Source organism: Podarcis cretensis (assembly GCF_951804945.1).
Source record: "Podarcis cretensis genome assembly, chromosome: 8".
NCBI classification, from domain to species: Eukaryota; Metazoa; Chordata; class Lepidosauria; order Squamata; family Lacertidae; genus Podarcis; species Podarcis cretensis.
Genome location: NC_137177.1, coordinates 10,012,535 through 10,025,158, shown reverse-complemented (window position 1 = coordinate 10,025,158; position 12,624 = coordinate 10,012,535). Strand labels below are relative to the sequence as shown.

Sequence of the window (12,624 nt, the reverse complement as noted above, 5' to 3'; positions counted from 1 at the left end):
TGTGAAGGAAAAGACAATGGCCTCCCCATTGTCTGACCTTGCAGAGAAAACATTTGCTCAGTTTAGGAATCAAAATGGCTTCAGGTCGGTCTTCCTGTGCTGATCTATGTACGTGCTTGGTTGGTACGCTTATGAACATTACCATATATCTAAGACCTCAAAATTCCTCACTATATAGAAGGGTCCTCACTATATAGAAGGGTCTGGTGACTTCTGTTTCAGTGTATCTGAAGAAGTGTGCATGCACACGAAAGCTCATACCAAGAACTAACTTAGTTGGTCTTTAAGGTGCTACTGGAAGGAATTTTTTTATTTTGTTTGTAACTCAAAATTCCTGTCACAGTGAAAAGCTACATTTGCTCATGTCTCGAGATCAAACTGCTGTCTGAAGCAGGAGGCTTAAATAGCTTTTCTTTTTCCTGGTCGGCTGGCAACCTTATAATAACAATAGCAATAAAATCTGAGAACAGTTGTTAATATCTGAAAAAGAAATGTGTCTGGGCTGCCTGGAAGCCACATTGCTTGGAGGAGAAAGTTTTGCACCCTAATCCCTGCGCTTGTGTTGCTTCCGAGGAAAGCATATTATGGCCTTTGTCAGCCTGGTGCCTTCCAGATGTTTTGGACTACAACTCCCATCAGCCCTAGCTGATGGGAGTTGTAGTCCAAAACATCTGGAAGGCACCAGGCTGACAAAGCCTGACATACTGGATGCTCTCAAGCAGCCCCTGTTGTTATACTCCCACCACATGTTCCAGGGTTGATTAATAGTGCTCAGAAAGGAGTATTTATCAAGAAGCCACACTGATGGATCTTAGTTATAAACCAGCACTGTCTTCTCCTCCCCCCAACCAAGTCCCCTGCCTGATGCCCAGATATTTCCTCTGAGGGGGGGGGGAGGTTGGTTTTTTTTGAAGCTCCTCCAGAATAAAGTTGGTTGATCAGTGACCAGGGACAAACATTGCACAAGGCCTAAGCAAACTGTCCTTGTCTGCCCAAACTCTGCCTGCTCATCACTTTGCATCCTTGAATAAACAGCCCTTTGGACTTGCAGCCTACCAGGCCTTGCCCATTGCTGGGGGAGGCGCTTCAAAGAAAGGTCCAGCCCGGGGCTGGGATGGAGACATCACTGAGCATAGACTGGCCGGGTGTGGCGGGTTGGGGGGGAAAGGCCTTGTTCCACTGCTTCTGGTGCAGTCGGTGCATTCACACAACTACTTTACACGCTGTGTATACAGTGGGCGCTCGGGTTGATCTGTGTGGAAAGTACGTTCTCAACCCGCAGCGGTGCATCTGCACATGCGCGGGTTGTGATTCAGTGCCTCTGCGCAAAGCGCAATTTAACGCTTCTGCGCATGCGCGACCTCCGAAACCCGGAAGTAACCCGTTCCGGTACTTCCAGGTTTCGGCGGGTCCGTAACCTGAAAAAACACAACCTGAAGCATCTGCAACCTGAGTATGACTGTACACACAGAGAGTGTTACCGGAAAATCCGAGGGCTCTCTTGGACAAATGAAGACACCAACCAGAGCAATTCAGAGCAAAACAGCAGCCAGTAGGCTCGGTCTTTATTTAAGGAAAAGACTGTCGCGACAGGACTCCCACCGCCCACGAGGTGAAGCAAGATGGAAGCCCCGAACAAAAGACGACCCTAACTTTTATTAGTTGCTAATCCCCCAAGCTACACCCCCAGAATTACATCATATTTACATCATGATTACAATAAAATTGGGAGGAGTCGAGGAGGGGTTACACAGGTAATCCGAGTGTCCTGACACCTGGCCGGAGCCTCCTCTCCCCCTCCCACATGAGTCAATTTCAAAAACAAAAAAGAAGGGCGAAGTTTCCTGCCCCCTGAGGGGAATCCGGTCAGAGTCCTTTGTGAGAGTCCGTGCGGAATACACTAAAACATGCAGGTTATTGTGTTCCTGATAGCCTTCCGTCTGAGCCCATCACGATGGCTATCAAGGTGGTCACGTCAGCTGGGAAGGGCTGCAGAGTACGTGACTGCTCGGTCAAAGGATTATGGCTGCCGTGCATCAGGTCACCCCCCTTCGATAGCCTTTGTAATATGGAGTAAAATAAAAGTGGTCCGATGAAAATCCGAGGTACGACTGATTTTTGGCGAATTTATAAAGAATATTGTCCTTGTAGTTCAAAGTACTTTTGCCTTTCGGAAGTAAGTAAAGGTAAAGGTACCCCTGCCCGTACGGGCCAGTCTTGACAGACTCTGGGGTTGTGCGCCCATCTCACTTAAGAGGCCAGGGGCCAGCGCTGTCCGGAGACACTTCCGGGTCATGTGGCCAGCGTGACATCGCTGCTCTGGCCAGAGCCAGAGCCGCACACAGAAACGCCGTTTACCTTCCCGCTGGTAAGCGGTCCCTATTTATCTACTTGCACCCGGAGGTCCTTTCGAACTGCTAGGTTGGCAGGCGCTGGGACCGAGCAGCGGGAGCGCACCCCGCCGCAGGGATTCGAACCGCCGACCTTCTGTCCAGCTCTTCCCTGAGGGAGGAAGAAGGGAGGAAGGGAGGCGTGCAGGCGAGGGCAACCTCTTGTGAGGCCATGTTCCCATCGTTGCTCACGACCACTGCTTGTTTTCGAAGCCATGTTCACACGACATTAGTCACGACGCATGGCAATCCTGTAGTTTCTTGACAAATCCTGTTGTTCGATGTGGGCTTTCCCCTCAAACCAGCTTCAATCCCATTAGAAAACTAGAAGCACTAATGTGAACATGCCCAACCCACCTCAACTGTCCTGCAAAAACCGTGACATTCTGTGTTTTTTTCCTTGTGAGAACATGGCGGCCATTTTGGGCACGCCACAATTCCCCCTTCCCTGTGGCCATAATCTTGGGGGGGAACCATGGCATGAGAGACCACAGCGCTCAAAAATGACCACTGTGCTCTCAGGAGAAACAAATGGAAAGATGGCATCCCAAAATATAGTGTTCCAGTTTTTCCCTTTGACACGTTTTCCCTCAAATGAAATTTCGCTCTGGTGAAATTTTTTGCCCATGCTGAGCATTTCCTACCCAAAGAAGGGCGACTTTCTCACCAGCGCGAAACAGCACACGCGTTCTCCACCATCCTGAGAAAACCCCTTAATCCCGTTTTTATTTTAATTTATTCTTTGGCAGATTTACAAAAAGAGAAACACACGCCAATAAATAAATTTAAGAAAGGGGCGGAATTAGATGCAGACGCACAAAGCATCTTTTTTTACTGTTCAAATTTTTAAAATTAATTTTCCAAATTTATAACCAATCCAACACAACACAAAAAACAAAACATATAAAAAGAAAAACAAACAAACATATAGAATCTGCGATCAGAAAGAGGAGAAATATCAAGAAGATTGGAAGAAATTTGAGGAATATCTAGCTAAATATTATAATATAACATAAGTGGAAATACTTGCAAGTATCAAATTGGTTTAGGATTAAAGTATGTTGAATTGTATAATACTATGGATTGAGATTACGATGAAAAGAAAGGAAGTTAATAATTTGAACTAGTTAACTCCCCCTTTCTTCCCACCCAGGGCAGCCCTGCCCTCTACCTGCCCCTCAGAGTCAGTGTAACAACACAGGGTTGGGCCTCAGGGGTGCCAGCCTCTTAAGGTCCACAAATAACAACATTTTGGAGGTCCCGAGACTCAAGGAGGTTAGATTGGTTTCAACTAGGGCCGGGGCCTTTTCAGTACTGGCCCCGACTTGGCGGAATGCTCTGTCACAAGAGACCAGGGCCCTGCGGGACTTGACATCTTTCCGCAGGGCCTGCAAGACAGAGCTGTTCCACCTGGCCTTTTTTTGGACTCAGTCTGACCCTTATGTTTCCCTCCCCTTATGGTCTTGATTTATCAGCTATTTTAAAATGAGGCTGCATTTTAAATTGCATTTTAACCTGTATTTTAAATTGTCCCCCCCTCTTTTCCCCCTATTATGTTTTTACTGTGATTTTATTGGTGTTAGCCACCCTGAGCCCAGCTCTGGCTGGGGAGAGCGGGGTATAAATTATTATTATTATTATTATTATTATTATTATTATTATTATTATTATGAGTTGCCCAAGGGAGGAGGCTGGCAGAGTGGCAGCCATGGAGTAGCAACGGGATGCTCCCTCACAGCCGCAGCCGCCATCATCATCACTTGGGACAAACGCTGGCTCTTCCTGCTCCCAGAACTCAGCGCTGGCAGGGAAAATAGGGACCTTCTGGGATCAAATCAGAAGCCGGGATGGCTTTTGTAATTCTGGGACTGGAAAATCAGGACCCCTGGAGATCCTGTGTATCAGGCGAAGACATCCCTGCCTCCAGTGACCTCACTGCATTTTAAGCTGCTAATATGGAGGGCTGGTTCCATACGGATTAGGCCAGTAGCTAACAGCCCCTGTTGGAGGCAATATGCCTCTAGGTACCAGTTTCTGCGAATCCCAAAATGGGGAGAGCACTGTTGCACTCCGAGAGGGGCCTCCAAAGGCATCTATCTGACCACTGTGAGAACGGGACATTGGACTAGATCAGCGTTTCTCAAACTCGGGTCTCCAGCGGTTTTTGGACTACAACTCCCATCATCCCTAGCTAGCAGGGCCAGTGGTCAGGGATGATGGGAACTGTAGTCCAAAAATCAGCTGGAGACCCAAGTTTGGGAAACCCTGGGCTAGGTGGACCTTTGATCTGATCCAGAAGGGCTCTGCTTCATGTCCTAAACTCTCGGGGCTCCAAAGTTGGTAATGGATGGGACAACTTTATCAATGGGCAGTGTCCCAACTCTTGTTCAGCTGAGCCCCCCAGCCTGCTGGCTCACAAAGGCGAATATTCGCTGGAAACTCTTGTCCATCGGTGTTGCAGCTCAGACCTGTTTGCTTGAACTTTGGACATGTCAGGGGATGTGCCATTTGGCCAAGAGGATTGTGGGAGAAGGTGGGGCTGTGGGTGCAAGAGCGACGTCTCATATAAATGCGCGGTGGCTAATTCTGGGACAGGGAAGGGTAACACGGACGGCGGCGGCTGCAGAGAGTGAGTGTGCTTGTCTACTCAGGGGCTTAACTCTGCGGCCACCTCCCTTGTACCTTTGGAAAGACCAGCAGGAGCCAGGTTTGACGAGGGAAATGGGGGAGAGAAGTTGTCTGCGTGTTTGGCTCCTGTACCCACGCAACAGATGAGGAAGTTGAGGCCACACCAGGACCCAATGGGGAGATCCATCACATTAAGATGTGCTCCTTGGAGACCCAGGGACCAATGCCGGGGGAAGGGGAGTGTTGCAGAATTTAGGAACTGGTGTTATAATTCCCCCACCTTTAAAAAAAAATGTTGTCTGTTGTCCTTGGATGCCTTGCCCACAGTCCATTTATATTTTTGCATATTTGAGAACAAGGCAGGAAATCAAACAGGCTTTTTGGAATTCTTGTTCTAAGGAGATCAACGGCTGACCTCCTGATTCTGAAAGGGGAAGAACCGTTTTTCCATAATGGGCTCTGTTTACCTGTATATCTTCTTTGCTTAGTTTTAGGTCTCCCTAACAGCAAAAAGGAAGGAACGCAGCAATTTAAACTGAGAGGTAAGTCTCCATTTCTACTAGCAGCCGTATTTCATAGAATTGTAGAGCTGGGACTCCCCCCCCCCCCCCAGGGTCATCTAGTTCAACACCCTGCAATGCAGGACTCTCACTTAGATCTTGTGGGAGTCTGTTCCACCGGACATGCTCTTGTGGCTTCAACGTGATTCCACGCCGAAACTAAGCACGTTTCCCACTAAATATCTAATGCCGGGGAGAGCTTCACTTGCTTAATCCCTGCATCTCGGACAGATGTTAGAGATACGAAAGGCAGAGGCTATTGAAAAGTTTGCAGCCGTTCCTGCAAGGCTGGAGGATCTGTGGACCATCAGATGCTTTGCTGGACTCCAACTCCCATCAGCCCCAGCCTGCGGTCAGGTATGATGGGAGTTGTAGTCCACTCACATGTTCCCCACCTCAGCTTTGTGTACTGTGAATGTCATTTATTGTAGCTTCATTAAGCACATAAGAAGATTAATTGGATCAGGTTGAAATGTTCTAGTCCAGCATCCTGTTTTTTTAGGACCAATCAAATTGTTTTCATTTCTACACCGGTGTGTGTATATATATATATATATTAAAAATCTCAAAGCGGTTTACCAGAATAGTATGAAAAACTATGGTAGAAACAGATTATTTAAAAATAAATAAATAGAGAAAATTAAAGGAAGCGGTTAAAAAGAAAAAGTTTGACAATGGTAACCACAGAAAGGTGGAGGGAAGTCGAAGCATTCAGGGACTCCTAAATGAGGATGTTGATGTTTAATGTTTGAATTTAAATTTGTAACGTAAAATTCAGTAAAAATTTTTTTTAAAAAAACCAATCCAGAATAAAGCATTGCAAAAGAAAATCAAATATAAAGTATACATTCAAGACAATGCAAATTAACAAGTAAGCTAAAATACCATCTGAAATATTTCAAAATAAGACATTGCAAAGGAGGTCACTGCAGAATCCTCATTGCAAGAGTTGTTTGCTTTCCATCAACGTAAGCAAAATGTGTTTTTTGTGTGTGATGAATCTGCTCATTTGGCTGAATTCAACTTAAAAATAAAACACACTGCAACCCTCCCTCCTAGCACAGAGGGCGAGAAAGGACTGTGTTTTATCTGGCAACGTTTTATTTGTGAGATTCAAAATGTTTCAGCAAACACATATCATGGACGTTGGGTCGGCAACTCCAGGGACTCCGCAGTAAGTGGATAGGGATGAATAAGATATCGATTGCCATCTTGTGCCCTCTGCCCTTCATCCAAGACCACCACCCCATTATCCTCACAACGACTCTGTGAGGTCGGCTGCACCAAGAAACAGTGATTGGCCCCAGGTCATTCTGTGAACTTCATAGCAGAGTATTTGAAATGTATCTCCACAGTCTAGGTCCAGCTCTGGCTCTTTAAAAACAAAAAGTATAATAAAGATAATAGAATTGTAGAATTGTAGAGGACCACGAGGGTCATCTAGTCCAACCCCCTGTGATGAGGATTCTTTTGCCCAACTTGGGGCTCGAACCTATGACCCTGAGATCAAGAGTCTTGCACTTAACCAACTGAGCTGCATGTGGAGGGAAATTTGTTTTGGCTGGGAAACAGCAGGACCCGCTATATCCTGCAAGGGGCTCAGCTTTGCCTGTTTCCTAACCCGGTTTACCTAAGCGAATGTTTGTGTTTCGACATCCTAGGCGGCGGTTGTGAAAATGGATCTGAAACTTGTGGCCGTGTCGCTCCTGTTAGTGCTTTTCTGCTCAGGCAAGTTTCCTCCGATTGCATGATTTGAGAAGGCGTGTCTGTATACGGATGTCTGTATGCGCTGTACATTGAAAGCGCGCACACCCAAATTGCTGGGATTTGTAGTTTATTAAGGCTGCTGGGAACTGTAGCTCTGTGAGGGGTGAAACACAAGAACATAAAAAGTGACCAGTGGCCCATCCTAGTCCAGCATCCCGTTCTCACAGCGGACATCGAGATGCCAAACACACAAGCAAGACTTGAACACAAGAGCATTTCTCCTCCTGTGGCTCCCAGCAGGGGCACAGGACAGCCATTTTGGCCAGTAGCCACTGATAGCCTCTCTCCTCCATGAATTGGTCCAGTCCTCATTTAAAGCCATCCAAGGTGGGCAGCCACCACTGTTTCCTGTGGCAGAGAGTTCCACAGTTTAACGACGTGCTGTTCCCAGGATGCTTTGGGGTGGCAGCAAAAAAGCGTGCGTTAAATGTTTGTGGTGTGTACAGCAGTTGGCGACTGTGCTTCGGTCTCCGATAAAGTGGAAATCACGATTGGTTTTATGTTCCAATGTGCAGTGTAAAAGGCAGGTAGGATCAGGCAAAAGGGCCCTTGAACAGGGCACAACCCAAATGGTTGCAATGAATCCGAGAGTTCCCTGTGTGCATTTAAACTCCATTAAGCTGATAAAATGCAAATCAACATGCAGAAGACGGAGATTTATGTGGAAGGTGGAATGTCACTGCTTTAGCCTTTGCAGTTCCCTTTGCAAGATAAGTTGCACTTCCGAAATTTTTGCACAGTTAAGGTAGGATTGCCATATTTCAAAAAGTAAAAAACAAAAAAAAAGTTGTTGAGCTTTTTTTCAAAAACACCCCTAAAAAAGCAATTTTTCAATTCACTTGCCTAAGGTCCTGGAAAATCCAGACATATGGCAACCCTAATTAAGGGTACAGGAGCCCCATCCTCAGTTGCAGGTGGTCACCCAACTAGCACCTGTTGAATTCCTGCCTGGGGGGGGGGGTAGGAGTCGGTGGCAACAGTACTATCATATATTCTGATGTGGCAGCTTTAATCAGAATCTGACCATGAGAACTGTTTGTTCTGAAAACATTAACATTTTTCAGAGTGAGACGCGTCTTTTGGCATTAATGTCATGCTGAACCGAGACACGTGGAAGTGAAAACTTGCAATTTAAGCTTTTGGTAAAGCTATAATTTGCCACTAGTCCTCATGGAAATACTATATACAGTCATACCTCGGGTTGCAGCCGCTTCAGGTTGCGTTTTTTCGGGTTACGGACCCGCTAAAACCCAGAAGTACCGGAATGGGTTACTTCCGGGTTTCGGTGTCACGCATGCGCAGAAGCGCCGAATCGCAACCTGTGCATGTGCAGATGCGCCGCTGCGGGTTGCGAACACTGCAGATTGCGAACGTCCATCCCGCACAGATCACATTCGCAACCTGAGCGTCCGCTGTATTGCCGACAATCTAAATGTAAAAAGCTTGCACCTCATTTGCATCGCTACTTCTTATAATCAGGACCAACGCTCCATTAGGCAGACTGAGGCAACTGTCTCAGGCAGCAGATGCTATAGTTATAGGGACAATGATGGCAGTTCTTTGGCTGTTCCTACAGAGCCCCTGGCCATTCCTCCCCGTTGAGGGATAAGGGCCCGTCCATAACTCGACTTAATGTGGATTGCGAATTCCTTGCATCTCCTTGAATTCCTTGCCCCTTCTCCACATCACACTTTCTCCTCCTTAAATCCAGAGATTGCTTTGGCTTTAAAAATCCCCAGATTTACGGAAGAGAGAGCAGCAGCAGTTGGGGGAGAACGCCAAAGTGGAATAACCACTCTCCCATCAAAACTGGAGGGCACCCTTTGCGCGGCCGCGCGCGGCACCCCAATCCCTGAGACAACGGCAGAAGTTCCTGGTCCGCCTCCCCACATCACAGCCCTTTGAGGTTGCCGCCAAACTCAGTTCGAACAAACCTATCTGCATCAAGGGGAGGCGGAGCTATTTGCATAGTTGAAAGGGGCGGAGCCTACCTGAGAGCACACAGCCAGCTCCACCCTCCCCTCCCTTTGTTTAATGCTCTTTTGTTACAGGTTAACTTCTTTTATGGGTATGTGGGCGCTGCTACGGTCTTAGGATGGTTGCTGTTAAGGGACCAGGAAGGGATTTCTCTGCATTGGCAGGTTTTGCCTTCCCTGTAGCAGATGTCACAAGTAAATGGGGGGGGGGCAGTGCCGGATTTACGTATAAGCTAAACAAGCTATAGCTTAGGGCCCCACTCTCTTGGGGGCCCCCCAAAAAAATTAAAGGGAAAAAATAACTGGGTGTACATTTCCAAAACGTAAGATAAAAAACAAGTAAAATAAAACCTACATAAAGCAACAGTGTTTTGTGTTGTGTAGGGTCCTAAAATGGGCCATGCCTGCTAGCCTGCTCCCTAAAATATCACTGGTTTTCTCATTTCTATATATAGGGAGCCTGCATTCGGCATAGACTGGTTGCGTGGCAACATGTGCAAATGGCTTGAGATACCTATTAGGTCCATAAATTACCACATAGCATATATTCAACACAAAAAAACAGCGACAATTTGTTGTTGACAAAGGACAGCTGGACATATAAAGGGCCCCATTACCTTCAGTAGCTTAGGGCCTCATCAAATCTAAATCAGGCCCTGGGGGCGGGGGCGTGAAGTGGTGATGCATGCCCCCCCCAAGGGTTGAGTCAGAGGGGAGTCACTGGCCATACGCTGAAAGGTTGTCAGTGCAATCCCCAGTGTTGCGGGTGAAATGGGGGTGGGCACTCTGCGTAAACAAATGTCTTCCAGAGCCATCCCACTTCCCAGACAGACCTGATTACCCTGCTGTGCCTCAGATCAGGGATCCAGCATGGTGTAGTGGTTAAGAGCGGTGGACTCGTAATCTGGTGAACTGGGTTCGCTTCCCCGCTCCTCCACATGCAGCTGCTGGGTGACCTTGGGCCAGTCACACTTCTTTGAAATCTCTCAGCCCCACTCACCTCACAGAGTGTTTGTTGTATGGGAGGAAGGGAAAAGGATATTGTTAGCTACTTTGAGACTCCTTAAGGGGAGTGAAAGGTGGGATATCAAGTTCAAACTCTTCTTCTTCTTCTTCAGATCCCTGGCTGGGGACTGGGAGGGATACGCGCCCAATGCCTAAAGCCATGGTCTTCCTACATCTGAAAGTTTAAATAAAGTTGTGGCCAATTTAATCCCATAACATGTTGTCAAGAGTCATACATTTCTTCCGGGCGGCTCTTGTCTGGGCACACAATTAAAAGAGACACAACAAGTTCACAATCCACGTTAAGCCGAGGTATTTCTGACAGGGGACCCCCTAAATTAGCATACTGCCCTCAGGTGTGCGGGAAGATGTTATCCGCATGGTGGCTTTAAAGTAAGATTTCACAGCCAGCCCAGTCAGCCTCTGTATACAGAATGGTGGGGGCGCCATCTTGTCCTCCGCCTCAGGCGACAAAATGCCATGGACTGGCCCTGGTCATAAGGAAAGGCCCAAACTGAACACACCGTGGTTTCATTTCCTTTAATGAATTTACGTCTCTCTTTGAACAGGAAGCTCCCAGGGGCTTACAATAACTTCAAAACAAAAGTCACCATTTCAATCACCTGAGAAACGCAAACAAGAAATAAAGCAATTCGTCCCCAAAATCTTAACAGTTTACCTTTTTTTCTTTTCTGTTCACCTTTTTTTGCAGAAGTCTCCAGCTATCGCTTGCAGAAGCGAGAAGCCGAGGAGCCGGAACTGTTCGCTCAAGTTAAGGAGAAAGTCACAGGGGCCTGGGGACAAGTTTCCAGCACAGCCCAGTGCTGGCTAGAGAAAATCCAAAATCTGGAAGTCACAAAGCCAATAATGTGAGAATAAGGCAGGGGACAACCAGAGAGGAGGTGGACGGAGGGAGGTTTTCCAGTAATTTCGGGCAGTGGCGTAGCGTGGTGGGTGCAGGGGGGGCCGGCCGCACCGGGCGCAACATCTGGGGGTTAGGGAAATCCACGGGTTAGGGGGCGCAAATCCACGGGTTAGGGGGCGCAAATCCATGGGTTAGGGGGCGCAAATTACTTGCCTTGCCCCAGGTGCTGATAACCCACGCTACGCCACTGATTTCGGGTTGTAGCCAGTGTTACTCATACTCAGAAATTGAAATTGATGGACATGACTAACTCAGATCTATTAATTTCAGTGGGTCCACTCCGAGTTCAAAATCTGTATTTGCAGAACTATGATAGCACTTTAAACTGTCATGGCTTCCCCCAGAGAATCCTGGGAACTCTCATTTGTTAAGGGTGCTTAGAGTCTTAGGAGGCCCGCTATTCCCCTTCCAGAGCTACAATTCACAGAGTGGTTTCGCAAGCCAATCCCTCTTCCTAGGGAACTCTGTAAATTATGGATCTGTTGGGGGAATGGGGGCGGGGTCTCTTATCAACACCCAGCACCTTTAACAAACTACATCTCTCAGAATTCTTTGGAAAAGGGGATCCCATGAGTGTTTCAAGCGGCGCCACTATGCTTTAAATATATATCGTGTGGATGTGGCCACTGATGACCCATCTTCAACCCTTCTTTCCTTTATCCTTTCCAGAAATATGTACGAAAACAGCGTGTCAAGGATTAAGACCTACACGGACATACTCTCGGACCAAGTTTACCACCTGCTGCAAAGTGAGAGTTAGTGTCGTCCAGCTTTCTCCCTTCTGCAGAGACTAGTCGCTGAGGCTCAGAGAAGCCTTCGTTTTTTTCATACATTTTGCTTGTAAAGATGCCCCCAAGCTTAGGAAATGAATAAAGCTCCTTTCCTGCTGAAGTGCTGATTTGTGAGTTGCATTCATTCTTTGGGAGGGAGGAAAGTGTTGACATTTCAACCGATGAGCTACAAAATAAGGAGAGGCATTTCAGGGTGTGTGTTTTTCTCAGCTCATTTTTCTCCAGTCGCTAGCTGGGTTCTCCACATTTCCACATCAGTTTGCATTCTATTTATTTATATTAAAAGGTCGTTGTGGAAATTCGCCTGCTTCTCGCTGTGAATGCATCCCGACAGACACATTCTTGAATGCAATTTTGTGTTTTGATTGGGAACCTTAAGGTTCCCAATTGCAACGACAAAACAATAATTACACCTTTTTTTGCGAAGCTATTTTGGTGTTCATTATTTTCCACCACCGCATGCATTTTTATTTTATTTTTTGCAAACATTAGCATATGCATCCTTGTACACATTACCTGGCTTGAGGACTCACTCGCAAAATTCGAAAAAGTGTGCAAAGGACGGTTGCGATTTGATTCGCG

The 12,624-nt window shown here is 46.9% G+C and overlaps 1 protein-coding gene across 1 annotated transcript; it reads left to right on the top strand.

Moving 5' to 3' along the window:
* Positions 1–4,942: 4,942 nt before the first annotated feature.
* Positions 4,943–12,142, top strand: LOC307221374 (apolipoprotein C-II-like). The gene is made up of 5 exons (XM_079985843.1): positions 4,943–5,019; positions 5,507–5,560; positions 7,240–7,306; positions 11,039–11,195; positions 11,921–12,142. The coding sequence occupies exons 3-5, from the start codon at positions 7,255–7,257 to the stop codon at positions 12,009–12,011; spliced, it is 300 nt and encodes a 99-aa protein (XP_079841969.1). The 5' UTR covers positions 4,943–5,019; positions 5,507–5,560; positions 7,240–7,254; the 3' UTR covers positions 12,012–12,142.
* Positions 12,143–12,624: the final 482 nt, after the last annotated feature.

Bases quoted from the DNA above. Each gene is read 5' to 3' on its own strand.
- LOC307221374 (XM_079985843.1), top strand. From the start codon at position 7,255: ATGGATCTGAAACTTGTGGCCGTGTCGCTCCTGTTAGTGCTTTTCTGC. The intron at 7,307-11,038 runs GCAAGTTTCCTC...CTTTTTTTGCAG, and splicing joins GTTAGTGCTTTTCTGCTCAG to AAGTCTCCAGCTATCGCTTG. The intron at 11,196-11,920 runs GTGAGAATAAGG...TATCCTTTCCAG, and splicing joins GAAGTCACAAAGCCAATAAT to AAATATGTACGAAAACAGCG.